The sequence below is a fragment of the Lissotriton helveticus genome, chromosome 2_1 (assembly GCF_964261635.1).
Source record: "Lissotriton helveticus chromosome 2_1, aLisHel1.1, whole genome shotgun sequence".
NCBI lineage: Eukaryota > Metazoa > Chordata > Amphibia > Caudata > Salamandridae > Lissotriton > Lissotriton helveticus.
Window position 1 is genome coordinate 968,705,249 of NC_136059.1, and position 27,846 is coordinate 968,733,094.

Here is a 27,846-nt window from a genome sequence, read left to right on the forward strand (position 1 = left end):
CAGTAACTCCCAGAACTGAGAAGAAGTACAAGCATGCCACAAAGGACCCGGCCTACATTCAGGGCACGGTCTCCGCAGACTCCATTATCACGGCCACAGCAAGGAGGAGGGCTAACGTACCCACTACCTCGGGGCCACCACCGGATAAGGAGAGCAAAAGGATGGATCTGGTGGGCAGAAGGATCGAACGGAATGCCGCGACCCACTGGCGCATGGCTAATTCCAACGCCCTGATAAACACGCACATGTACCAAATCATGGAGGGACTAGGGCAGTTGGTGAAGGACTTGCCCCAGGATGCCAGGCAGAAAGCCGAAAAGCTGGTTGAAGAGGGAAAGAATGCGGCAAATTCTTGCCTTAAGACGGCCCTGGATGGGGCAGACACCGCCAGCAGGCTCATGATGATGGGCGTCACGGAAAGAAGGCACGCCTGGCTCAGAATATCCGGTTTCAAACCGGAAGTGCAACACAGTATCCTGAACACACCGTTCAACGGCAGCACGCTTTTCGGACCAACAGTGGATGAACAGCTCAGCCAACTGAAGAAGGATAACAAAACAGCAAGATCCATGGGAGCATTGCAGTTCAGAGGGAACAAGAGGGGCACCCCGTCACGGAGGCCCGGCGGGAGAGGCGGAAACCAGCCAGGTACATCACACCAGGCTTTCCAGCAAACGCACCAGGCAGACTCGCAGAGTCAGCAGGGTCATCAGAAGCAGCCCTGGCAGTACCAACAAAGAGGCCAGTCCTTTCGAGGGAGAAATGGACGGGGACAAAATAGAAGAGGGGGCCAGCAGCCCACCTCCAAGTGACTTCAAAAAACTCCGTGTGCCCGCCCGCAAAAAAGACCCCAGGGGGCAGCACGTACAGATGGGTCAAGACAAACTAGACACCTACGACCACAGGACACCAGTGGGAGGAAGATTAAGATTCCACCTCCAAGAGTGGAGAGAAATCACATCAGACAAATGGATCCTCAACATTATCCAATTCGGATACTGCATAGAGTTGGAGGCGAGGCCAACAAGCAGAAAACCAAAAAGAAAGCCACTAGCAAGCAAGCAGCTGCAGTGCCTTCAGGAAGAAGCAAAAGAACTCCTGCAGAAGCAGGCCATAGAACGGGTACCCTTCAAGGAAAGAAACACAGGAGTATACTCCACGTACTTCCTGGTACCAAAAGTAGACGAGACAATGAGACCCATTCTCGATTTACGGTTCGTGAACAAATTCATAAGAACGCAAAAATTCAAAATGACCTCCCTGCAAGAGGTGCTCCCACAGTTGCAGATCGGGGACTTCATGGTCACTATAGACCTCAAAGACGCATACCTGCACATCCCAATGAACAGAAAGCACAAGCACATGCTCAGGTTCACCGTCGGAGAAAGCCACTACCAGTTCACGACACTGGCCTTCGGTCTAAAATCGGCACCAAGAGTTTTCACAAAGTGCCTCGCAGCAGTCGCAGCGCACCTAAGAAGGCAGGTAATACACGTATACCCTTACCTGGACGACTGGCTGGTGAAAGCAAACTCATACCAGAAATGCAAGCTGCACGCACATACAGTGACCAGCACGCTCATAAACCTGGGGTTCTCCATCCATTGGAAGAAATCATCAATGGAGCCGGAACAAGTGAAGATCTTCCTGGGAGCACAGATCAACACCTTACAGGGCAAGGTGTTCCCCAGCGAGAAGAGGGCGAGGGCGCTGGTGAAGGAAACTCGCCTCTACCGGAAGGGACAAGCTCGGACAGTGAGGACTGCGAGCAAGATCATGGGGATGATGGCATCGTGCATCCACTTGGTACCGAATGTACGACTCCACATGAGACCCATTCAAGAATGGCTACAGGAGCAATGGTCACAAGCTACAGGCAGTTGGGAGGATCTAGTGGTTGTAACGCACGCAGTGCAGAAGGAGATGACATGGTGGACCATGGAGAACATAGCAAAGGGAAAGCCTCTAACGCCCCCAACGCCAACAGTGACCATCACCACAGACGCATCCCTGAAGGGATGGGGCGCTCACATGGAGGAGCTCATGGTGAGGGGACTGTGGACACCGACGGATGCCACAAAGCACATCAATTACTTAGAATTGAAGACGATCTTCCTTGCACTGAAAGCCTTCCAAACAAGACTGTACAAGCACAAGGTGCTGATACAAACAGACACCACTGCGATGTTCTACATCAACAAGCAGGGGGGCACCCAGTCGGCCCCGCTTTCAACGCTAGCGCAGGAGATATGGAGATGGGCCATCCCTCTCAAGATAGACCTACTGGCCATACACCTGCCAGGGAAGGACAACATACAAGCAGATTGGCTCAGCAGGCAGACATCGGCATCCCACGAGTGGGAGCTCAATGCTCAGGAGACAAGGCGCCTATTCGACAGATGGGGAACTCCATCGGTGGACCTGTTTGCCACACGCCAGAATGCAAAATGCCGAAACTTCGCATCCAGGCAGCCCGAGGAAGGGTCACTAGGGAATGCCCTATGGATAGACTGGTCAAGGACATTTGCTTACGCCTTTCCCCCGATACCACTGATGCACAGAGTACTGAGCAAGTGCAGAGCGAGCAACATGACACTGATACTGGTCGCACCACAGTGGGCGAGGCAGACATGGTACTCGCAGATCATGGAGATGACACAGTGTGCACACCACAGATTCAGCAGGCGAAAAGACTTACTCTCCATGCAGAACGGAGAGGTGCTACACCCAGAGCCAGAGAGCATGAGCCTAGTAGCGTGGCTCCTGAGGACATAGAGTTCGCACATTTAAGATTGCCAGAAAGTACACTGAAGGTCCTGCGGGAGGCAAGAAGGCCTAGCACTCGGAAGTGCTATGTGGCATAATGGAAGAGGTTCACAATATGGTGTAGACAAGAAAGACTTCACAATAAAATGAAGAAGGATTCCACAGTGCTAAAGTACCTGACGCACTTGCTAGAGAAGAACCTTAGCTAATCCTCCCTGAGGGTTCACTTAGCAGCGATAGTCGCCTACACAAGGGGTGAAACTTGCAGGAGTTTCTTCACGGCACAGGTGGTGAAGAGATTCCTAGAAGGGGCGAAAAGGATCGCACCGCCCAAGCGGGTGCCGCCACCGGCATGGAACTTGAACATAGTCCTAACGGAACTCATGAAAGAGCCCTTTGAACCGCTCCACAAGGCGTCCTTAAAGATGCTAACTATGAAAACAGCTTTCCTGGTTGCAATAACGTCCCTACGCAGAGTAAGCGAGCTTCAGGCTCTGACGCTACAAGAACCCTACATACAAATACACAATGACAGGGTTGTGATGAGGACTGACCCAAACTTCATGCCGAAGGTGGTATCTAAATTTCACATGAACCAGTCTATACAGATACCGAGTTTTTTCCAAAAACCAACAACTGCGGCAGAGCGAGCTCTGCACACCCTGGACGCCAGAAGGGCAGTCATGCACTACATCGAAAGGACGAAGGGACACAGGAAGACAAAACAGTTCTTTGTGTCATTCGCCAACAGTTACATGGGAAAAGCAGTAACCAAAAAGACCATTGCACGATGGATCGCACAGACAATCCAACTCTGCCACAAGCGGGCAGGACAAGAGCTAGCAGAGGGGACACGTGCCCACTCCACTAGGAAAAAGGGCGCTACAATAGCCTTCCTGGCTAACACACCCATACAAGACATATGCCTGGCGGCAACATGGGCTTCGGTGCACACGTTCACGAAGCACTACTGTGTGGACATACAGATGAACAAGGAAGCTCAAGTTGGACAGAAGGTGCTACAGCACATATTCAATACCCAACGCTCATCTTCCACCCAACCGCCACAGAAATGAGAAACCGCTACAAAATCTATGCACAGCATAGTGAATCCAGAAAGATTCACGCTGCAAAACGAATAGTTTTCTTACCTGTCGGTGTAGTTTTGCAGCTTGAAGATCTTTCTGGATTCACTAGCGAACCCACCCACCTCCGCCAGAAAGATGAGGCTGGAGAGAGAAGAGGTGGTTAACAAAAGAAAGGATATTAAAAAGTACAAAGCGGTAAAATACCAACTAATTAGAACATTGCCATTACTTCGGAAACGAAAGAAACACGGAAAAAAAGAACCCGAAGATGGCGCCCAAGAGTGGGAGCTTCCGCAGGAAGCATGCCGACGTCACCGGAAATACACCCAAGGGGGTGTGACGCCGACGCCCACCTGGGCTAAGAAAAAAAAAAAAAAAAAGAAAAGACTACGAATCCGGACCCAACCACAAGACCGCGGAATAATGCACAGCATAGTGAATCCAGAAAGATCTTCAAGCTGCAAAACTACACCGACAGGTAAGAAAACTATTCGTTACTGCCAGTACAAGTGACCAGGGAAGCCATTTTAAAACCCGTACTGGACAATGGAGAAAACGTGTTCCCCACCTACATGATGACTTCGCTGAAGATGGGGATGTTTGGTATCAGACATCTCCCATTAATAAACCCACACTGATTCTAGTGTTGGATTTATCAATACATGCACCCAGAGGGCACCTTTGAGAGACTTTTCCCGTGAAAACCTACCAGCCTCTGGTGTAGCTGCTGACTGGTCTCTGCCAGCCTACCACCCAAGACACTGTTCTGACCTCCTACGGTGAGAGCCTCTGCTGTCAGGAGGCTCAGAACAAAAGCCTGTCCGGGAAGAGGGTGTGACACTGTATAGGAAAGTGCCCCCTTTTGACACGGTTTTTTGCCCAGTGCATGAGGTGATTTCGACAAAGAGCAGTGGGTTCCTGCTAACCAGTTCCCAAGTGCCAGAACTCTTTACCAAAACGGTGCAATTGTCCCCCAATTGGCAAAAACTTAAGCACCCTCTGTGTCCCTTGTAAATGGTACCCTGGTACCTAGGGCCCGTGGTACTAAAGGGGGTTCCTAAGTGCTGCAGCACAAATTGTGCCACCCTAAGGGACCCTCAGGAAACACATGAATGAATGCCATTGCAGGCTGCATATCTTTGTGCAGACAAAAGTTAAAACACATGTCACACATCTCTGTGCCATGTCCCCTACCACTGCATATGTTATTTGTAAGTCACCTCTACAGCAGGCCTGAAAGCCCTAAAGCAGGGTGCTTAATATCATATGTGAGACAAGATCTTGCTGAGAAGATGTGTCCCTTCAGTCTTCATTCCTATTACTGCCAGTACAAGCAGGCCTCGAAAAATCCTTAAAATGTTACTAGACCTGCAGGTCTAGTGACGTAAATAATCTAATCAACCTCATTATAATGCTCGTGATCCATAAACTGGTTTCAAATTATGTGATCCTGTGCAAGTATTTTAATTCACTGAAACGCCATTTTCTTCTTTATAACTTATGAGAGCACCTTCAAATACGCAAGTTCAGCATGTCTGCTGTACAGAAAACTCTGGTTTGGTTTAATAGACTAAACATTTGTACCATATATAATACAAATCTAGCTACATATAAGAGAGACATGACCGCAGACTTGCCTCAGTTCATTACTTTCTTAGTCGTGCGGGGGCAGGAATGTTTCTCAAATCATGTTTAAAAACGGTCACTTTTCATAAATACATAACAAAAGCATAAAGTAGCAGCAGACGGTCATTTGAAATCAGTGGTTTTTGCATTGAAATTACTCCATAATTTCCCACTGACATGTGGTTTTAAAACTATATAGTGCACAATGTCTGGAATTCGAGTTTCTGCAGATATTTGCACATCACCAAGTAAAGTGTTTTGGTTTGTTTTACTCCTATGTAAATCTTTGTTTGCATCACACTTCTGAATTGCAAAAAAAGTTCTTTCATGATTCCGGATGTATTTTGAAAATACTTGTACTATTCATTTACAAGCTGTTTAAATGTATTAGAAAAAAACCTGACATTTTCCAGATTTTTGTTTCACAATTAATGTCAGATAACTCACTTAACAAAAGGCACTAATTATAATAAGAGAAATCTAAACAACATTTTCCAGAAACAGATTAGCAACAGTAAAAAGACAAACTGACATTTAACCTCTGCCCTTGAACAGACAGCAAATGTCTGTCAAGACGAAAACAAGATTTAAAGGAGTCTTTATTGGTCATTTACCTTGCGAATGAACAGAACACCTGTTCCTTTTAGCTTAAGGTAACTCGCCAGCACAGAAGAGTGAATGCTGAAAATAGCTTGACCTGATAAAATCTCACACGCTATTGTGAATCGACGAGTGGATTTTTCGAGGCCTGACAAGTGACCATGGAAGCCATCTCAAATTATGTACTGGACTCCGGTGAAAACGTGTTCTCCAGCTATGTGATGGCTTCACTGAAAATGGGGACGGTGGGTGCCAAACATCTTGTCTTGATCAACCCACACTGATGCCAGTGTTGGATGTATCAAAACATGAACTCAGAACCTGAAACCTACCAGCATCTAAGGTGCTTGCTGACTGGATTCTGCCAGTCTGCCACCTGAGAGAAGTTTCTGACCTCCTAGGGGGGGAGAGCCTTTCGCTCTCAGGTGGTCAAAACGAGGGTGTAACACCCCCTTCTACATGGATGACCTGCTGATTAGCCTCCTGTGCTGGCGAGCTTCACATAAGCCACCACTTTTGGAATACTAATCTGGCTGACTTGTTCCCAGCCCCGCTGGCCAGTCTTCAGCCCTCAACAAACACTGCGCCAAATTGACTTGTCCTGCAGCTGTGACTCTAAAACCTGTGAGGACTGCCTGCCTTCGAAAAAAACTAAAGGTTTTCCATGAACAGTAGACCTGACCTGTTCAGGAGAGAATACAAAAAAGAAGACCCTGAGGCCTCTGGAACTGACAAAACCTGACACCGGAAGCAACCACTGCACACGTCACCTAAGGCCCGAGTTGAACTGAGCCAACGGTACCAGCAAGGTTCTCCAGGGCTACAGAGCTAGAGTCCATTGTGGCTATACCCCTCCTGGACGGGACCCAACGTCACCTGCAGCCTCTGCATGTAGGCCCCCTCTACTGCGACTGCTCCTTAAGGAAAAACCTAAAGACACCTCTGCACATGTCGTCCCTGGGCCTCCGAGAAATAGACCAAAGGGATCCCAAAATCCCAGAGCATCGCAAAACCTGAGCCCACCCTCTGGTTCAGCCTAACTGGCTTCCTAGCCAGAGTCTGGAGCATTTTCTTTTGAGGCATCTGGTTTTCACTTCAGGAGACGCTTGTGGTAGAGGGGACCTACACCAAGAGGCTGCAGGCGGCCATTGGAATTCCAGTGCGGGCAAACCCAAGCTGGGGTTCAATTCTGGAGGGTCTCGGGATCTCACGGGCACCTTTGGCCCACTGTGACTCTGATGCGGGGATGCATTCCGGTGTCAGGGTTTTTGGAGAACCAGAGTTCTCGCGGTTTTTCTGGGGTGGGTGCAGGGGAGTAGCTCCGTAACGCCATGGGAGATCAGATCCTGGTTGCTTCTTAAAGTGCTTGCAGTCCTCCCAGGCTTTGGAGACAGAGCAGCTGCTGGATGAGTCATCTTTGGCGTAATTGTTGGGGACAGCTGTCTGGGTAGGCGCCAAATCAGTTGCTGTTCCTCTGTTCTTGCTTTTTGTGGCTCTTCGGTGTTCTTCTTAGTTTGGTACAATCTACTTTCCTGGTGCCAGGGGCTCCCTTAAGTACTAAATGTAGGGGTGTTAAGGTGAGTAGCCAATGGGCTACTTACCCTTGGGGTCACTGCACCCCCTACATGACCACTTCCTGTGGAGTGGGCATAACCCTGTCCCAGAGTTCCTAATTCTGCTATCACCAAGATTTTCCTAAGGGTGGGCACATCAGGCAGCTCACCTTAGGAGTGTGACTGGCCTGCACCACTCCTCCCTGCATATCTACTTCCCCGCCTGTGTTGGTGCCAAATGGGCCCAGGGCAAGGGGTTGGCATTTCCCATATCAAGGGCTGCAGATGCCTTTGAAACCTTCTGCCTTGATATGCTGATTACTGTGCCATCCTGCATGGAGGAAGTGACAACACCTCCGTACACAGCAGGCATTGTTTCTGCCTTCAGAGAGCTTAGGCTCTCACCTGCAGCGGTCCGAAACCGGTCTGTGGTGGCAGGCTGGTCTACACCAGTCAGCCAGCACACTAGAGGCTGGTACACTTTCGGAGGGCACCTCTAAGGTGCCCTCTGGGTGCATGTATTAATCCATCACTGGAATCAATGTGGGTTTATTAATACAAGGTGTCTGATACCAAACACCATAGCTTTCAGTGAATGCATCATGTATCTGGGGAACTGAGTTTTACCAGTGTTCAGCACATGTACTTAAAATGGCTCCCCAATTAACTTGTGACATCTAAGAATTGACTTGGACATCACAGGTTATGCTTATGCTTATGCAGATATGTCCTCACCTGTAATATAAGACACCCTGCTTTAAGGCTGCAAGGCCTTCTGTAGAAGTAACTTACATATATTTCATGCAGTGTGTTAGGACATGGCACACAGGGATGTGTGCTGTGTCGTGTTTTCACTTTTATCTGTACCAAGACATGCAGCCTACAATGGCACGAGTTAGGTGAGGGGTCCCTTAAGGTGGCACAATACATGCTGCTGCCCTTGGGGACCTTCTTTAGTACCCATGCCCTGGGTACTCATGGTACCATTTACTAGGGACTTACAGGGGTGCGAAAGGTATGGACAATTGGGGGAACAATTTTGCAGTTTTAGGGAAAGCGTTCTGGCCCCGGAAACCTGGATAGCTTTCTGTCAAAATTTGCATCAAATACCAGGCAAAAAGTGGGGTCGACGCTGTCAAAAAGGCACTTTCCTACTTCTGTCACTCCGTTTAATGCAAAAACAATAGAGGAGTAACCCCTCGTGGGTAGAGAGAAATATATCTCTCTAACAATGAGCTCAAATGCTCTGGTCAGCACATTTTGCCCCAACCTGTTACTGGATAATGCATATCCTTATAGAAGACCCCTCACTCACCAACCTGGTTGGTGACATGCTTCATCATCGGGGTCCCACCCCATAGGCCGAGTGCCTATAGGGTGTGCTGCGACACCTGATTACAGTGGAGCTGGTTTTGTTTTTTATGTGTTCAAAACTATCAAAACTGTGTTTAAAAAGGGCCAACACTACTCACTTCAAGTATTTTTGATAGTTTTGAACACATAAAAAACAAAACCAGCTCCACTGTAATCAGGTGTCGCAGCACACCCTATAGGCACTCGGCCTATGGGGTGGGACCCCGATGATGAAGCATGTCACCAACCAGGTTGGTGAGTGAGGGGTCTTCTATAAGGATATCCATTATCCAGTAACAGGTTGGGGCAAAATGTGCTGACCAGAGCATTTGAGCTCATTGTTAGAGAGATATATTTCTCTCTACCCACGAGGGGTTACTCCTCTATTGTTTTTGCATATTAGTTGGGGGACCAGGAGTTCCCACCTCACATAGTGCCTGTAATTATTATTATCCCTCTCTCTCTCTTTTGTTGTGAAAACTCCGTTTAATGCCCCTAAATTGAGTACTTAGGTGGAACTTACATTCAATAGATCGAGAAGGGGACAAACAAGAGCTGTGAGAAAAGAGAGAAGTGAAGACTGCTGTGGACTATTGGCTCCAAACCCTGTGTGCCTGCTCCAGTCTCGACAATCTTGACCAGCTGCTTGTCCTGCAGCTGAACATCTTTCAAGAACCCCTCGAGACTGCCAGACTTTCGCAAATTGCCAGCAATTTCCCTTGAAGTAGAGGAAATACTCCCCGGCAATGTCTGTTTTTCGAGGCCAAACTCGTGCTTGTGGTGCGCCGCTGCGCACTCCCGCAAGGCATTTGCCACCACAAGTATGTGCTTTAATAAAGAGCTGCAGATGGCTAACTGTCTCCTATGCAATGCATGCGCACTGCATAGGGGAGACCTAAAGAGGGTCATTTTTCACTGTGAAAATGTGGTGTGTCCATGTTGCGTTTTGGGTCGCTTCCGTAGCAGGCACAAGGCCTACCCACACAAGTTCTATGAAGACTTTGGGGAATGCTGGCTTGGTGGAATGTTGTGTATACACACAGATTCCAGAACTTTCCACCACAGAAATGTGAGGAAAATGTTTTTTTGTTTTTTGTTTTTTACAAATTTTGAGGTTTGCAAGGGATTCTGGGTAACAGAACCTGGTGAGAGCCAGACAAGTCACCCCATCCTGGATTCCCCTGGGTGTCTAGTTTTCCAAAATGTATAGGTTTGCTAGGTTTCCCTATGTGCTGGTAGAGCTACCGTTCAAAATCTACAGCTAGGCACTTTGCAAAAAAAAAGGTATGTTTTCCCTGTGGAAATGTGTTGTGACCACGTTACGTTTTGCGCTGTTTCCTGTCGCAGGCACTTGGCCTACCCACACAAGTGGGGTAGTTTTCAAAAATGTACTGGTTTGCTATGTTTCCCTGTGTGCTGGCTGCGCTAGGGCCCAAAATCCAGAGGTAGGCACATTGCTAAAAATAAGTCTGAGCCTTGTGGGCTTTCTGCCGCCCTGGGGGGAACCGGAGGGGAGGGGAGGGGTGCGTTTGCCCCGGTATGGCCCAAAGGGGGTCAGAAAGACTGTAGCTATTGTTTTGGAGGTGGGGACATTGGTATGCCCATTCTGGGCAGCCCCCACCCCCACGCATAAAAAAGTCAGTGTAACACTGGTGACTAGTGCGCTTTCTGCTCCCGGGGGGGGGGGGAAGGGGGAAGCTCAGGGGCCACTGCCCCCTGAAGGGGCAGAAACACTGGAAAGACTGGAATTTCTCTTAGGCGTTGGGGCTATTGTCATGCCCATTTTGGGCAGCCCCCACCCCTACATGAATACAAAAAAATCCCCTGTTTCTAGTGGGCTTATTGGGGGGGGGGGCAGATTGGGTACTACTGCCCCCCGGGGGGGGGCGAAAGAAAGTAATTTTGGGGGGGGGGGGGGGGGTGCTCAAAATAAATCCCTGGTGTCTAGTGGGCTTTTTGCCCCCCCCCCCCCCCCCCCCCCCCACTGGGTAGCAGATTGGGGGCTACTGCTGTAATTCTGTTGGGGCGGGGGTGGGGGCACTGGCATGCCCGTTTTGGACAGCCCCCACCCTAAGTAAATTTTTCAAAAAAATCCTTGGTGCTTGTGGACTTTCTGCTTCCGGGGGGGGGGGTGTATTGCAGATTGGGGGCTACTGCCCCCATCCCCCTTTCCTAAGGGGCCGCCCCCCCCTCCCTGGCGCTAGTGGGTAGATCCCTGCTTGGGGATCACCCTACAGGGGTGATCCCCAAGCTGGGATCCACTAGGGAAGGATACCATTGGAAATGGGAGATTCTCCCCTTTCCAAGGATACCTCTCCCAAGTGTTTCGGTGCTCGGGAGGCTGAGATAGCCCCACGAGTACTGAAATTCAGTTTCAGTTTAGTTTTCAAAGTAATGACTACAGCGAGCCATGCGCGCAATCGTCATTACTTTGAAAACCAGGGATTGGTCTCGGAAGGTTGGTGAAGCTCTTCCCCAACCTCCCGAGGCACAAAATAAATGAAAATCCCTCTGCTGTTTACAGTGGAAGATTTCCTGCCCCTGTCCTCATGACGAAATGGTTCCGTCATGAGCACCGAAAGGGTTGGACAATCTTTTAATTGAGTTGTATAGATGACCGTCCGGACCCACTCCTAAACGGTCCTAAACGGTGACCGTCCGGACCCACTCCTAAACGGTCGCTCCCCCACGCTCCCAGAATCTACAACCTCTTCGCGCTGCCACGCGCAATTGCACTCTGCTGACACTCACTCCTTAACGGACCCGGTATCGTCTTCACCTTCGCCTCACTCAGAACCACCTAGCATTCAGAAAGCAACTTAAAACCTGGATATTCGACAAGTAATTCCCCACCCCTCCTCAAGCGCCTTGAGACCCTCTGGGTATGTAGCGCGCTATATAAATTATTTGACTTGACTAGATCAAGTTAGCACGCAAGCAGTTATACATACTATTTATACATTAAGAATGTATTAGTCTGGTTGCAAGGGTCAGCGTATTAAGCCACGGGCATTGTTGTTGAAAGAATGTGTGTTGACAAAATGATTGGCTATCAAATAGGTCTCTTGTTTTTTAAACTTACTTTATATTGTATTAAAGTAAAGAGTTGCATACATTCTCATTTGCGTGAAAAATAGGAGTTACATTTTTAGTATATGAACTAATATGATCTTAAATGAACTGCATAGTTTTTTAAAAGATTATTAATTGTGCCGTATTATTTGATCTGATTCATTATTGAAGATAATTGAGCTGTATATTGAAATGTATTTGTTACGGCTTGTTTGGCTGAAACAATAAACTACTTACCTACCTAACTAAAGCATCATGTGGTAGTACATTGTCATTTGCAGAGAGCACATTTTCCATTGAAATGACCACCAACTTTGCACAGATATACAGTTTTACTGTTAAAACGTTATAGCACTCAAGTTATAATGTGTGGAAATCAGATTTCTGTGACTATTTATCATTTGTGCATCTACAAATAAAGTGTCTTGATTTAATTTGATCCTAGTAAAATCTCTGTTTCCAGCACACTTCAGAATTATAAAAAAAAAGTGCTTCTTTTTTGCTTTCCTAACTGCGGAACGCATACAGTTTATTTACAGGTATATACATTTTGTTTTTTGTTGCAAAAAACGACATTGCATCACAACATCACATCAGCACAGTTCCTGTATTCCAGCAAGATTGTCACATAGTTCGCTTTAAAAACACCTCTCACTTTGCAGTAGGAGAAAGAAAAGTAAACACCAATTCTATGTTAAAAGACTAAGCATCAATTAGACAGAAGACATAGCCTGACATTTGAACTCTGTATTTGAATCACCTGCAAATGTGAAAAGTTAAACACAGAATTGAAAGGCATCCTTATTTATTGCTTGGACTTTTGCAACTCCCCAAAAGTCTGCTTGCTACCCACAGTTTGGAAAACGTTGTTCTAGTGTATTAGTAAGAAGTGTCCTAAAACTTTGCCAGTTCACTTGGGCATCTGTATTTCAGTACTATATTGGGTGCCACTGCCTTCCCAGGTGACCTCCTTCAATGTTGGACAACTCTGACCTGTTCTGGCATAGGTTGTCGCAGGCTGGGCTGGTTCTGGAAATCAGAAAGCAGATAATCAAATGTATCCAAAACTGACTTATAATGGAGAACTTCTCATACAGGCAATTCACGCAGAACTCGACATCTCACATATTGTATATTGCTCACCATGTTCTGATGAGATTGCACCTTTCTTTAAACAGGTTTTGCAAGATAAATACTATCTTAGGTTTTGCAAGATAAATACTATCTTAGGTTGTTTAGAACTAAGCTGTTCAGTGTTTAGTATTATGCGCCCCATCGTTCCGAACCACACCAGTTCCTAATGATTAAACATGTGATCACCATTAAATAATTTCTTCATTTTAATCTGGCTTCAATTGAATGCTCTTTTGTGTTACAGAGAAGCAGTTATTAAACACTCGTTAGTACATAAAGTATTCTTGGATTTCTTTGTACATGCTACACAAAAACTAAGAACCGTAAGTATTTAACCCATTGATTTTACATAAATCGCATAAAGCCATTTGTTGTACTTTTGTGTAGTCTTGCTGACATGGATCCCTTATTTGAAAAAATTGTGAAGTTACACTTTTTGCTTAAAGTGCCGGTTGCACATAAAAAGGGACACATTGAAATAATTTCTATACGTTTAATAAAAGCGCGCATAATACTTTGGAGCATTGCTATTTGTTTACAATGTTCAAGGGCGCTGTAATTATGTAGCAGGGAAAGGTCAAATTACGCAGCACAATTGACTAAATTATGCAGCTAGAAAAGCCAAATTACGCAGCATAATGCGGTACATTTTAAGATATCATTACTTCATTATTTTGTCATTTTAACACGTTAAGACTGTCTGGATACAGGTTGCTCCTCATTAAACAGTGTATCGCCCAAATACAGCAGTAAGCAACAGAAAGGTGACCAGTCAACCTTTGCAAAGGGCCTCCCACTGCGCAGCAACATGTGTGGCTGTGCTTTTATTAACTTTGGAACTGTTTGAGCTACAAACAAATTCTGTTTAGTTAAAATCGGCAGATTATGCAGTAGATGATGGCTTAGGTGGCAAATGCGAAAAACATGTAAATCCAGTGCCCCTGACATTGTTTAGCTTTTCTCTTACATGTGATAAATGGAAAGGACATGTTTGCTTGTTTGCAATTGTTGGTTTTCAACTGCAGAGCAGGCCTTGCATTTCAGCTTCCACCCTTTTATTTAATAATGTTACAAATGGGCTAAATATTTCGTTTTATAGTAGGGACATGACCTTCCAGCCCTGCCTGTTGCCAAGCAAGTTTAGAGGGAGCAACCGGCTTGGCGTGGGCCTCACAGACCCTACCGTTTCTTAAATTTTTCCACTAATTTGGGGACATCTATGTGTGATTGCTGAATTGTGAATGCCCTTCCAACTGACCTTCGTTGCAACCCTTCCTACCCTTGCTTCAAAATAGAACTCAAACTACATCTCCTCAATAAATATTGGGGACCATAATCCATATCTGCTATCTTCCACTGGCCACTTCTGTCCGACCTCAGATACATATGCCTCCCTTCTTTTCAGCCTTACTTCGCCCTTCCTCCTCGTCACTTCCACCTCCCTGTTTACCACATTCACTCCTCCCTGCACCCCCCTTCCCTTGTCCTCCGTCTGCCCTCATTTCTGCCCATCCTGCTCTCGTCATTACAAACCCAATTCTGACCACCAACCTCCCTATCCTCCAGGGCCGGACTGAGACCAGCAACCAGCCCTGGCAGGTTGCTCCTCCACCGGCCCTGGTAACGGGAGGGGAGGGGGTTGTTACCGCAAAGCACTGCTACCGCTTTTCTTACAGAGGGACGATTTTGCAGCGCTGCTACAAAACCGGCACTCTGTAGGAAAAGCGGCCCCCTGCGGCCACAAAACCGGCCCCCACCCCTCCAGCCCACCGGGGAAATGCCCGGTGCCCGCAAATGCCAGTCCGGCCCTGCTATCCTCCTCTGCAATTTTCAATGTATGCTTGGTTATTTTTGATTATCACATCTCCCACTTTTCGGTGTTCTTATTTCCCATATTTATCATTTTGAAATATGTCTGGCGGAGACTTATATGTTGTTTATACTCATTTATGCTATGTATGACCCATGTCTTACTGACCTTCTTGTCTCAAAAATGTAAAGCGCTCTGATACCCCTGGGTCCAGCAAGCACTATATAAAACCTCTAAATAAATAAATAAATACATAAATAAATTGCTAGGTCAATCCGCTTATCTCAAAAGGTTGTACTATACCCTTCCTGCCCTCTCTCTGGCTTTCCCTCCTTCCACCAGGCACTTTTCTCTGGCACGCACCTACATTTTGGATGCCCTGCTGAGCAAATGGGCTGTAGAGTAGAGATAGGTACACAAGATCTATTTCCTTTGCTTCTTGGCCCCCAAGAAAGTTGGAGCTCTGAGCCCGATCCGAGATCTCCACTTCTGAAGTAGTTCATGTGGCAGGAGAAGCTCAGGATGCTGTCTGTAGAAAGCTGGCTCGGTATATAGTGTCAAACAAAGCCCTAGTTATATGTTAAGGGTTGCATGGACTCTCTGCACAGTGTACCTCTCTTTTGTACACTACATACAGATATATTCCAAAAGAGGAGCTTGGAAGGGAAAATAAACAAAGGTACCCTCCAGTCAATACTATCAAAATCAAAGCCCTAGTTATATGTCACGCATGTACATCAGAATTGCAAGGGATGTCACACAATTTTTTCTTTGGACAGGACTTGATGTCTAATCATACCCCCCACACCCATGTGTATCTTTTTAAGAAAATAAAAGCAGGCCGCTTTCCCACCGTGATGCTTGACAAGTGTTCAAACTGAAAAGTGAGGTGAGTCTAGGAGGTGCCTCATGTAGGCAACAACCTGGGAGCAGTTGGCAGGTACTCACCAATGAGCTCACTGTGTCATCAGCACTTCCCAGACAAAAACGTAAACCAACTCCCAAAAGTATACATGTTGCTCTTTCTAACTTATATACTTTTGAGTGTTGGTTTCCGTATTTTGTCTGGAAAGTGCTGTTGATGACACAGTGAGCGGATTGGTGACAGTACCTGCCAACTGTTGTTGCTTACGAGAGGCACCTCCTAGACTCCCCTCACTTTTTAGTTTGAACACTTGTCAAGCATCACAGTGGGAAACCGGCCTGCTTTTATTTTCTTAAAAAGATACACATGGGGTGTATGATTAGACCTCAAACCCTGTCCCACAAAAAATAAGAAATCTTGAGCATCCCTTGCAATTCTGATGTACATGTTTGACATATAACTAGGGCTTTGATTTTGATAGTATTGAGTGGAGGGTACCTTTGTTTATTTTCCCTTCTAAGCTCCTCTTGTGGAATATATCTGTATGTAGTGTACCAAAGAGAGGTACACTGTGCAGAGAGTCCACGCAACCCTTATTGGTTTACAGAGGCAAAAATAACACTAAATGTTGTCTTTGGTGGTAGTGTGGGTGAGCAGTTTAGGCTTATCAGAGGGTAGTGCTAAGAATTTGCAGTACTCACAGAGGCAATAAATGAGACCCACACGAAAATAAATCAGAAACAAGTTTAGAAAAATAAGTTCTATTTTTATGTCAATTTTGATATCAAGAACTTCATTATCAAGTAAGCACTTTTTTCAATACTGATTTTACAGCTAAGTAAAATGTTCAATTAAATGTGTTTTTATGCAGGAATGCTTTCCTATATGGGAAAAAAGGCTGATGTACAAATAGTTTTGTACGGTCGGTTCCTAGGGTCGTCTTCTGGACCTGGGGTCGTAGGGGGCCAAGGTCCAAAGTATCACCAGCAGTTACTCGTTACCTGCCCTGGGGCGTTAGAGTGCAGAGGTGCTGGTCGGGTTGGTAGCTCTGCGTGCTGCGCAGGTGGAAGGAAGGGGGGCTACCCAAAAACAGGCTACAGAGGGTGACTTGGGGACACGTCTGGCATCTTTCAACTGGGAGCTGGGGACACAAGGGTCATGAAAGCAAAGGGGCACAGCCAGTTTTCGCATACCTGGGCATGGGCGCTCGGGTTCAGAGTGGATAGATAGGAAGGGTGTCTGTCTGTTCAAGGCACTTGCAGTTGTTGTTCTCACCAGTTGAGGATGCAGCTGGGCCACTCTGGAAGTGAGTCTCTGCAGTGCTGAAGTTCTTCGATGGTAGCTCGGTCTCGTGTTGTTGGAGTCCCAACAGGACTTCAACAGGCCTTGGTTGCTGCATGTGGTCTGGTACCCAGAGTAGTGGCAGCTGCGTCGGGCTGGCCAGGGAGCGGCAACACGGTGAACCAGACTCTGCTTTATCAGTGCCTGCGGACTGCAGGAGAGTAGCTCCTCTACTCCAAATGAGATTGCTGCCAATTTTTGAAGGGCGGGCAGTCTACCGAAGATCTTGGCAGGTGCTCATCTGCAGGACGAGTCACTTTGTCACTAATGTCTAGACTGGTGCAGGTTGGCAGGGATTGGCACCAAAAGTCAACAGCAGTCTTCATTTCTCGTTTTCTCACTGCTCTTCTTGGTCCTTTTCTTCCGGATCCATTGAATCTGAGTTTCTGGCATCAGGGGTACCACCTAAATACTAAATATACTGGTGTTAAGGGGAGTGACCGGTAGTAGCCAATGCACCCCCTCTATTACCACTTCCTGTGGGGAGTGGGCATAACCCTGACCCAGTGAGCTTATTTCCACCAAAAATTAATATAATGGAATTAGAGTTTTTGTGTTCACACCAGATAACGCACCTTGGGGGGGTGGGGGGGGGGGGCTTTAAGCCGTGCCGGTCCTGCTCGCGACAGATGTCAGTGCCGGACCCTCATGAAATCTGTATGTGGTGCTTGGGCGAGCACCACAACTCCGTGGAGTGCGATGCTTGCTGCCAGCTGCGGCCAAATCCCTTCGGGAACGCTGCATGAAGCTGCTGTCTGCCGGGATGTCCCTAAAGGACCCCTTGCGACACCGGTCTCTTTCTCAATCGGAGACGTCCACGCGGCGCCGGTCCGCACAGGAGGACGTTCCTGTTCAAGGCAGGTCCCGGGAACATTGCCATCATTCGCCTACCTCGGGTAAGCACAAACGTAAGTCGTCAGCATTGCGTCAACATCGTCGGGCCCGCGGCTCCAGGTCTTTGTCGGACTGGGGCCCCCAGGAGTTGTGCCCTGCAAATCTCCAGTTTTGCAGCGTGAATCTTTCTGGATTCACTATGCTGTGCATTATTCCGCGGTCTTGTGGTTGGGTCCGGAATCGTAGTCTTTTTTTTTTTTTGTAGCCCAGGTGGGCGTGGCGTCTCATCTCTTGGTGTATTTGCAGTGACGTAGGCACGCTTCCTGCGGAAGCTCCCACTCTTGGGCGCCATCTTCAGATTCTCTTTTCCGCGGTTGGGTCTGGATCGTTCCCGAAAGGGCTCCAGGCATTTTTGGAGAAAGAAGAAGAAAAATAAGCATTTTTGGACGAAAGGGATATTAAAAGACTACAGGAGACTACATCATCGAAGAGGACGACGACGAAGGAGAAGAAGATCTTCCAGAACTTCGACTTCCATCGGAGGATGCACGCTCAGGGGGCCCCCTGAACGCATGAGATGGACATCTTCAAATTCTGCCGTAACTGCCACCACAAGTACGCGCAGAAGGATCAGCACCCGGTTTGCAACCTTTGCCTACCGGTCGACCACGAGAGCAGGGACTGCAACGCCTGCTCCATCATCACGCCGAAGACTCTTCGAGTTAGAGCGAGACAGAGGGTAGCCAACGCCAGCATGCAGTGCAAGGGCCAGCCACCGTCCCTTCGGGACCTGGGGCTATCATCTGAAGAAGAGGACAACTCCGCCGCCGAAGACGACGGCTACACGGTCGTAGAGACCGATAATACGAAGACTCCGTACAAAGTAGGAGACTACGGCCCCATAACACCCGAGAGACTCTGAGCTCGAAAAAACGAGGGCAAGGCCTCAAACGCCGACGCCGAAAAGTTTGGCACCCGCAGCTACACCCAGGCCCAGTGGACCCTCTGAGAAGGAGTCCCCGGCGCCCAGAGCTGGTGAACAGCAAAAGACGTTGAAAAACGTCCCCGAAAAGGAGCGTTTGGCGCCGAGGGAGAAAGACCCGAAGACCTCTTCGGCCTCGGCAAAGGACCCGAAAGCCAGCTCGGCACCGAAACCTTCGACGCCGAAGATCGGCTCGGCGCAGAGCTATCCGCCGAAAAGACCGGCCAAACCATTCGACGCGGAACACACGGCCGAAATGGAGAAAAAGAAGAGACGGCTCGAGGCCGAGATGGAAAACATCCTGCAGCGAAAGAAAGAATTCGACGCCAGGATGAAAGACTTCATGATCCCGACGAAGCCTACGGCACAGGTAGTCGAGATAATGGAGGAGGAGGACTACGACGTCGAAGGACAGTCGGGGAGCGTCGAGGCATTCGACGAACAAGAAGATGAGGAGGCCTCCTACTACGATTATGAAGGGGACGACGACCGCAGGACGCTCCTCGGGTCTGCATCCTCGGAGACTCAGGAGATAGATTGGCAAGACGTAGACACCGAGAGCCCGGAGGGGAACGTCGACACGTATCCCTCGAGGTCCTCGCCGCCGGGTGACATTGGGGTCTACAACACAGTGTAAAAGTATAAGCATTCCTCCAAAGACCCACCCTTCATTCAGGGCACGGTCTCGGCAGACTCCATCATCGCAGGAAGAGGACCAATGTGCCTACTACTTCTGGGCCACCTCCAGACAAGGAAAGCAAGAGGATGGACCTCGTGGGGAGAAGAATTGAACGGAATGCCGCAATGCACTGGCGCATGGCAAATTCCAACGCGCTGCTAAACAGACACATGCACCAGATCATGGATGAGCTGGGCCAGTTAGGGAAGAACATGCCTCAGGAATTCAAGCAAAGAGCTGAACACCTGGTCGAGGAGGGGAAGAATGTGGCAAATTCTTGCCTCAAAACTGCCCTGGACGGAGCAGACACCTCCAGCAGACTCATTATGATGGGCATCACGGAAAGGAGACAAGCCTGGCTCAAGATTTCAGGCTTCAAGCCGGAAGTGCAACACAGCATCCTGAACACCCCGTTCAACGGAGAAACATTGTTCGGGGCCCCAGTTGATGAGAAGCTCAGCCAACTGAAGAAGGATAACAAGACTGCAAGATCCATGGGGGCATTGCAGTTCAGAGGCACTAAAAGAGGCACCCCGTCACGAAGACCTAACGGGAGGGGAGAAAACCAGCCAGGAACATCACACCAGGCGTTCCAACAAACCCACCAGGCAGACACCCAGACACAGCAGGGTCAACAAAAGCAGTCCTGGCAGTATCAGCCAAGAGGCCAGTCCTTTCGCGGGAGAGAAAATGGACGTGGACAGAATAAGAGAGGGGGATAACAGCCCACCTCTAAGTGACTTAAGCAAGCTCCATGTGCCCACCCAAGCAAAAACTCCCAGGGTCGAGCACAAACAAAACAGACAGGAGTTAAACGAACTAAACACATGCCAGCATGTAAGACCAGTGGGAGGAAGACTAAAGCATTTCTTCCAGGAGTGGAAGAGAATTACTTCAGACAAATGGGTTCTCAACATCATACAGTTTGGGTACTGCATAGAGTTGGAAAGGAAACCAACAAACAGAAAACCGAAAAGAAGTCCACTAGCAAAGAAAGAGCTAGAGCACCTTCCAGAAGAAGCAAGAGAGCTCCTGTAGAAGCAGGCCATAGAACCAGTGCCTTACAAAGAAAGGAACAAGGGCGTGTACTCAACGTATTCATAAGAACGCAAAAGTTCAAAATGACCTCCCTGCAAGAGGTACTTCCTCAATTGCAAGGCGGGGACTTCATGGTCACCATAGACCTCAAGGATGCCTACCTGCACATCCCAATGAACAGAGGGCACAAGCATCTGCTCAGATTCACCATCGGAGAAGACCACTACCAATTCATAACCCTGGCGTTCGGCCTCCAATCGGCACGTAGGGTCTTCACAAAGTGCCTCGCAACAGTCGCAGCACACCTACGAAGGGAAGGAATACACGTATACCCTTACCTGGACGACTGGCTAATAAAAGCATTTATCTGAACATATTACGGCCCTGGCAGTGGTCCACGCTACTACAAAGCGCATCTACGGAAATATTATCCAGAATCTACACGTATACCCTTACCTGGACGACTGGCTAATAAAAGCAAGCTCATACGAAACGTGCAAGCAGGACGCACGGAGAGTGATGAGCACGCTGAGGAACCTAGGTTTCTCCATCCACTGGAGGAAATCCTCACTGGAACCAGAACAAGTAAAAATCTTCCTGGGAGCACAGATCGACACCTTACAGAGCAAGGTGGTCCCCAGCGAGAAGAGATCGAGAGCGCTGGTGAAGGAGACGCAGCTCTACCGGAAGGGGCAAGCTCGGACAGTGAGAACAGCGAGCAAGATCATGGGCATGATGGCATCATGCATACACCTAGTGCCAAATATACGGCTTCACACCTTTACAGGAATGGCTACAGGAGCAATTGTCACAAGCTACAGGTCGTTGGGAGGATCTAGTGGTTGTAACGCACTCAGTGCAGAAAGAAATGGCATGGTGAAACATGAGGAACATAACAAGGGGAAAGCCTCTGGCGCCACCAACGCCATCTGTGACCATCACCACAGACGCATCCCAGAAGGGATGGGGCGCACACATGGAGAAACTCAAAGTGAGAGGACTGTGGACACCAGCAGATGCGGTCAAACACATCAATTACCTGGAGTTGAAGACAGTTTTCCTAGCGTTGAAAGCCTTCCAGACAAAACTGTACAAGCAAAGAGTGTTGATCCAGACGGACAACACAACAGCGATGTTCTACATCAACAAGCAGGGTGGAACACAATCAGCCCCACTTTCAAGGCTAGCGCAGGAGATATTGAGATGGGCTATCCCACTCAACATAGACCTGTTAGCCCTACATCTACCAGGGAAGGACAATGTGGAGGCAGATTGGCTCAGCAGACAGACATCGGCTTCCCACGAGTGGGAGCTCAATGCACAAGAAACAAGGAGGCTGTTCGACAGGTGGGACCTGTTTGCAACACGCCAAAATACAAAATGCTGAAACTTCGCATTAAGGCAGCCCGGGGAGGGGTCCCTGGGGAGTGCCCTCTGGATAGACTGGTCCAGGACATTTGCTTACGCTTTTCCCCCGATACGCTGAAGCACAAGGTACTCAGCAAGTGCAGAACGAGCAACAGGACCCTGATACTGGTCGCACCGCAGTGGGCCAGGCAGACATGGTACTCACAGATCATGGAGATGACACAGTGTGCACCCCACAGATTCGGGAGAAGAAAGGACCTACTCTCCATGCAAAACTGAGAGGTGCTGCACCCAGAGCCAGAGAGTCTGAGCCTAGTAGCATGGCTCCTGAGGACATAGTTTGCGCATTTGAAACTGCCAGAAAGCACTCTGAGGGTACTTCGGGAGGCACGAAGGCCCAGCACACGGAAGTGCTATGTATCAAAATGGAAGCGATTTACATTGTGGTGCAGGAGAGAAAAGCTACAAAATAAGATGCAGACTGACTCAATAGTGCTAAAGTACCTCAAGCACCTGCTCGACAAGAACCTAAGCTCATCCTCATTAAGAGTTCACTTAGCAGCGATAGCCGCTTACACAAGGGGAGAAACGTGCAAGAGTTTCTTCGCATCACAAGTCATTAAGAGATTCCTGGAGGGAGCAAAAAGGATCGCACCACCAAAGAGGGTGCTGCCACCTGCATGGAACTTTAACCTGGTCCTAACTGAACTCATTTAAGAGCCTTTCGAGCCACTTCACAAGGCCTCCCTAGAAATGCTGACCATGAAAACAGCTTTCCTGGTAGCAATCACCTCACTTCGCAGAGTGAGCGAGCTACAGGCACTAACGCTACAAGAACCCTACATCCAGATACACAACGATAGGGTAGTGATGAGAATGGACCGACACTTCATGCCAAAGGTGGTGTTCAGGTTCCTCATGAACCAGACTATACAAATACCAAGTTTCTTCCAAAAACCAGCCACCAGCGCTGAATGGGCTCTGCACACGCTAGACGCCAGAAGGGCAGTCATGCACTACATTGAGAGAACAAAAGGACACAGGAAAACAAAACAGTTCTTTGTGTCCTTCGCTAACAGTTTCATGGGGAAACCAGTAACTAAAGGAACCATTGCACGATGGATCGCTCAAACAATACAGTTTTGCAGCGTGAATCTTTCTGGATTCACTATGCTGTGCATATTCCGCAATCTGGTGGTTGGGTCCGGAATCGTAGTCTTTTTTTCTCTTTTTTTTTGTTTTGTTTGTAGCCCAGGTGGGCGTCGACGTCCCACCATTTGGTGTACCTTCGGTGATGTCGGCATGCTTCCGGCGGAAGCTCCCACCCTTTGGCGCCATCTTAAGATTATTTTTTCCGCCGTTGGGTCTGGATCGTCGCGTGAAGCTCCAGAAGTTTTGGTGGAGAAAAGGAGAAAATACAACATCTCTTCGACGGGAAAAGTCTGAGAAGATTGGGAGAAGAAGACCATCAGAGAGGAGACGACGAAGAAAGGGAAGAACCCCGAGATCTTCGACGTCCGTTGAGGAATGCGCACACAGGGGGCCCCCTGAGCGCAGGGATGTACAAGACACCCTTTAAATTCTTCAGAAACTGCCAGCACAAGTTCGCGCAGAAGGACCAGCACCCGGTCTGCAACCTCTGCCTGCCAATCGACCACGAGAGCAAAGACTGCAACGCCTGCTCCGTCTTCGAGCAGAAGACACTCCGGGTTAGAGAGAAGCGGAGGATAGCTCACTACACGATGCAGGGCAAAGGCCAGGCACCGACGCTTTATGAACTGGGCCTCTCCACCGACGATGAGGACAACATCACCGAGGGTCCAGATGACTTCACGGTCGCAGAGACCGATAAGAAAACGTCTGACAAGGTAGGAGAGTCTACGACCCCGAAAACCTCGACAGGGCCTCGAAAGCCTGAGGTAGACTCTCAAAAGTCAGAGTCTAGAGCCTCGAAGGGAGCACCGGCGCCGAAAACTTCGACGACCGAAGCTGCATCCTCCGGAAAAGAGCCCAGCGGATCCTTCGAGAAGGACTCCCGGGCGCCAAAGATCGGCAAAAAGCCAAGGTAGTCTAAGCAAGCCCCCGAAAAAGGGTCTTCGAATTAGAAGGAAAAGGAGCCAAAAAAAGCTTCGATGACGCCGTCGAAGAACAGCCGAAACGCTCGACGACGAGCATGCCGCTCAGTTGGAGAGGAAGAAAGGAAGGCTCGAGGCCGAGATGGAGAACATCCTTCAGAGGAAGAAAGACTTCGATGAAAAGATGAAAAGTTACAAGATCCCCTCGAAGCCAGCGACGGCCGTCGCTGAGGTGCAGGAGCACGAGGAGTTCGACGCCGAAGAGCCGCCGAAAACTCCGGAGCCCTCAGAACACGAAGAGGAAGAGGACCTCTATTACGCAGAGGGGGGAATATGGGGAGCAACTGTCAAGCTACAGCTCAGGATCCTCGACGGCCCAAGACCAGGGATGGCAGGACATCGAGGCCAAAAACCCGGAGGAGGCTGTCGAGACATACCCCTCGAGGCCTTCGCCGCCGGATGACATTGGGGCATACAATGAGGTCGTCAGGAAGGCAGCAGCAAGTTATGGGGTTAAGCCGGAAGAGGAAAAGCCTAAAGCAGACTTCCTGCTGGAAACATTGCTCCCCACGCAGAGAAGAAGCCAGTTCTTGCCCATGCTGAAAAGTATCACTGACCAGGGGAAAGAAGCGTTCAAAGACCCGGCTACTTGCAGATCAGTCACGCCGAGGACGGAGAAGAAATACAAATTCTCCTCCCAGGACCCAGCTTACATCAAGGGGTCCGTCACAGCAGATTCAATAATCGCTGCAACGACCAGAAGAAGGGCCAACGTCCCAACAACATCTGAGCCACCACCTGACGAGGATAGCAGGAAGATGGACCTGACGGGCAGAAAAATTGAGAGGAACGCCGCAATGCACTGGCGGATGGCTAACTCCCAACGCCCTCCTGAACAGGCATCAATACCAGCATTGGGATGAGATCAGCCAATTGCTCAAGCACCTCCCAGAGCAATACCGTGAGAGGGCATCACACCTTGTGGAAGAGGGGAAGAGCATTGCTAACTCGTGCCTGAAGACAGCCTTGGATGGGGCTGAAACATCCAGCAGACTGATGGCTAAAGGCATTACAGAGAGAAGGCAAGCCTGGCTCAGGATCTCAGGCTTCAAAACTGAGGTTCAAAATACCATCCTGAACACACCCTTCAATGGGGAAACACTGTTCGGAGCCCCAGTTGATGAGAAACTCACCCAACTGAAGAAAGACAACGAGACGGCAAGGTCCATGGGGGCCCTGCAATTCAGGGGTATGAGAAGAGGCACCCCTACACGGAGGCCGAACGGAAGGGGTGGAAACCAGCAAGGACAATCACACCAGGTGTTCCACCAGGGTCAACAGAGTGACAACCAAGGTCACCAGGGCCAGCAGAAGCAAAACTGGAACTATCAGAACAGGGGCCAGTCCTTTCGAGTAGATGGGGCCAAAGAAGGAGAGGCGGTGAACAACCCCCCTCTAAGTGACTTCACACGGAAAAAGGTGCTCACCCACTCGATCCCTCCGAGGGAGGAGCACGGGAAAACAAAGAGGAGAGGGCTACACGGACAAGACACAAAAGACCATGTAACACCAGTAGGAGGCAGGCTGAGATTGTTTCTCCAGGAGTGGAGAAAAATAACCACAGACAAGTGGATACTCAACATCATACAGTTCGGATACTGCATAGAGTTGGAAAGGAGGCCACCAAACAGAAAGCCAAAGAAAAGAGAGCACTCTGGAAGAGAGCTGCAATTGCTCCAAGAGGAAGCTCAAGAACTCCTCCTCAAAGAGGCCATCGAACCGGTCCCATTCAAAGAACGGAACAGGGGAGTGTAATCAAGCTACTTCCTGGTGCCAAAAGTGGCGGAAAGCCTAAGACCCATCCTGGACCTACGGTTCCTAAACAAATATTGTTGGACTTGGCCCTCTTGGCAGGGTCATCCCTGGACTTTTTGCCTTCCTCCAATATTCTCTCTGACCTGTTTTTGTTGGTTTAATGAGTGGGCACTTTACCACTGCTGACCAGTGCTAAAGTGCATATGCTCTCCCTGTGCAAAATGTATATGGGATAATCATGGAAATCAATCAGTCCCCAGTAAAGTGCACCAGGAGTGCCAGGGCTTGTAAATGCCAATGCTGCTAGTGGGCCTGCAGCGCTGGTTGCGCCACCCACAGAAGCAGCCTTTTAAAATGTGTCTAGGGTCTGCCATTGCAGAACCTGCGTGCAGTCTGGTACTGTCATGCTGGCTGGACAAGTGCACACACTTGCCAGCCTCTAAACCTTCCCTTTACTTCATATTAGTCACCCCTATGGTAGGCCCAAGGGCAGGGTGCATTGTAAGTGTAAGGTAGGACATGCTCTGATGTGTGTGGCATGTCCTAATAGTGAATTACAGCCAAATTCGTTTTTCACTATTGTAAGGCTACCTGTTCTCTTAAGCCAAGATGGGCTGCTGGAATTATTACACTCTATAATCCCAGCAGGCTCAGGGAACATGGTAGAAAGTAAAGTTTAGTATGCCTGAACTCAGAATAATAAAATACTTCTTTTAGTAAAGTTTATTTTAATATCCTGTGTTTGCAAATGCTACTTTTAGAAAGCTAGCATTTGCTTGCCTAACCATTTCAGTTCGCCTCTGCTAGTATGTGTATCTGACTGTCTGGGATATGTGAGTGACAGGGCTGGGGGATGACAGGTGGTGAATGCAAGGATTACACCTTAGTGGGTGGTGGGAGTGCCCCTTGACTCTGAATAGGGCTGTGCTCTGCCACCACAATGCTGGCTCCGCCCCCTGGGGAGCGACTGATGACTCAGCCGGCACCTGGCCCAGGAAGGGCGAAGCACTGTCAACAAGGTACTCCTGGCAGCCCCTGTCCACACAATGCTGGCTCCACCTCCTGTGGAGCGTCTGATGTGCCTGCCCCTTGCACTGAAAGAAGACACCAGAGTACACCCAACAAAGTACTCAGAGACTGAAGGAAGTTATGCAGAGGCCCCCCTGGCCTGTGAGAACAAAGAAAATGCTGTATAAAAGTAGGAGCACTGCTCCTTGTAAATCAGAATCCTGTTTCCCACAACGAGCCTCTGCCCAACTAGAAGGAGAAGAAGCTGGAAGGACTGGCCTGCTGTCTGCCTTGCTGAGGAAGGAGAGGAGAAGACTTATTGAAAAGACTTTGCTGACTTGTGCTAGAAATTTTCTCCAAGGGCTTGACTGAGCTTGCCCCTGAACTGAACCCCAGGACCAGTGGGTTCTCCTGTGCTTGTGCTCCTCTGCTATCGAAGGCCGAGTATTTCCTCCTGCCGGAGGTGAAGTCTGCCCCCTCTCGCCCCTTCCTAGGGCCGTGGTACCCAGGAGCCAGCCTGCCCTCTTGCCCTTGAGAGCCTCGCTCTGTTCGGAGTCGCTCTCTGCCCCAGGCTAAGGCCGGCTGCTCCTCTACCCCCGCCTGTTCATTGGAGTGCCTGAGTGCGACTTCAGCCCCTCCCGCCGGAATCCAGGAGACGCAAGCAGCCTGCAGCCTGGACGGCCGCCCGTGCATATCGTTGCACCCAGCCGCCCCGCTTTGCTCTGTCACACCAAGAGAGGCTGCGCCGCAGTTGGAAGGGACCCCCCCTCGATACCGTCCGTACTGAGGGCTCCCGTGCCGCGCCACTCCTCACGGAGATCCTCCGCCTTGCAAAAAGA

General features: G+C 49.0%; 1 protein-coding gene across 2 annotated transcripts in view; it reads left to right on the forward strand.

Moving 5' to 3' along the window:
* Positions 1-27,846, forward strand: part of PUM3 (pumilio RNA binding family member 3) — a 211,189-nt gene that overhangs the window by 94,869 nt on the left and 88,474 nt on the right. For both annotated transcript variants that reach the window (XM_078675717.1, XM_078675718.1), the window contains one exon: positions 13,437-13,515. In XM_078675717.1, coding sequence (XP_078531843.1) covers positions 13,437-13,515 — 79 coding nt within the window. The remainder of the gene's footprint in view (positions 1-13,436; positions 13,516-27,846) is intronic.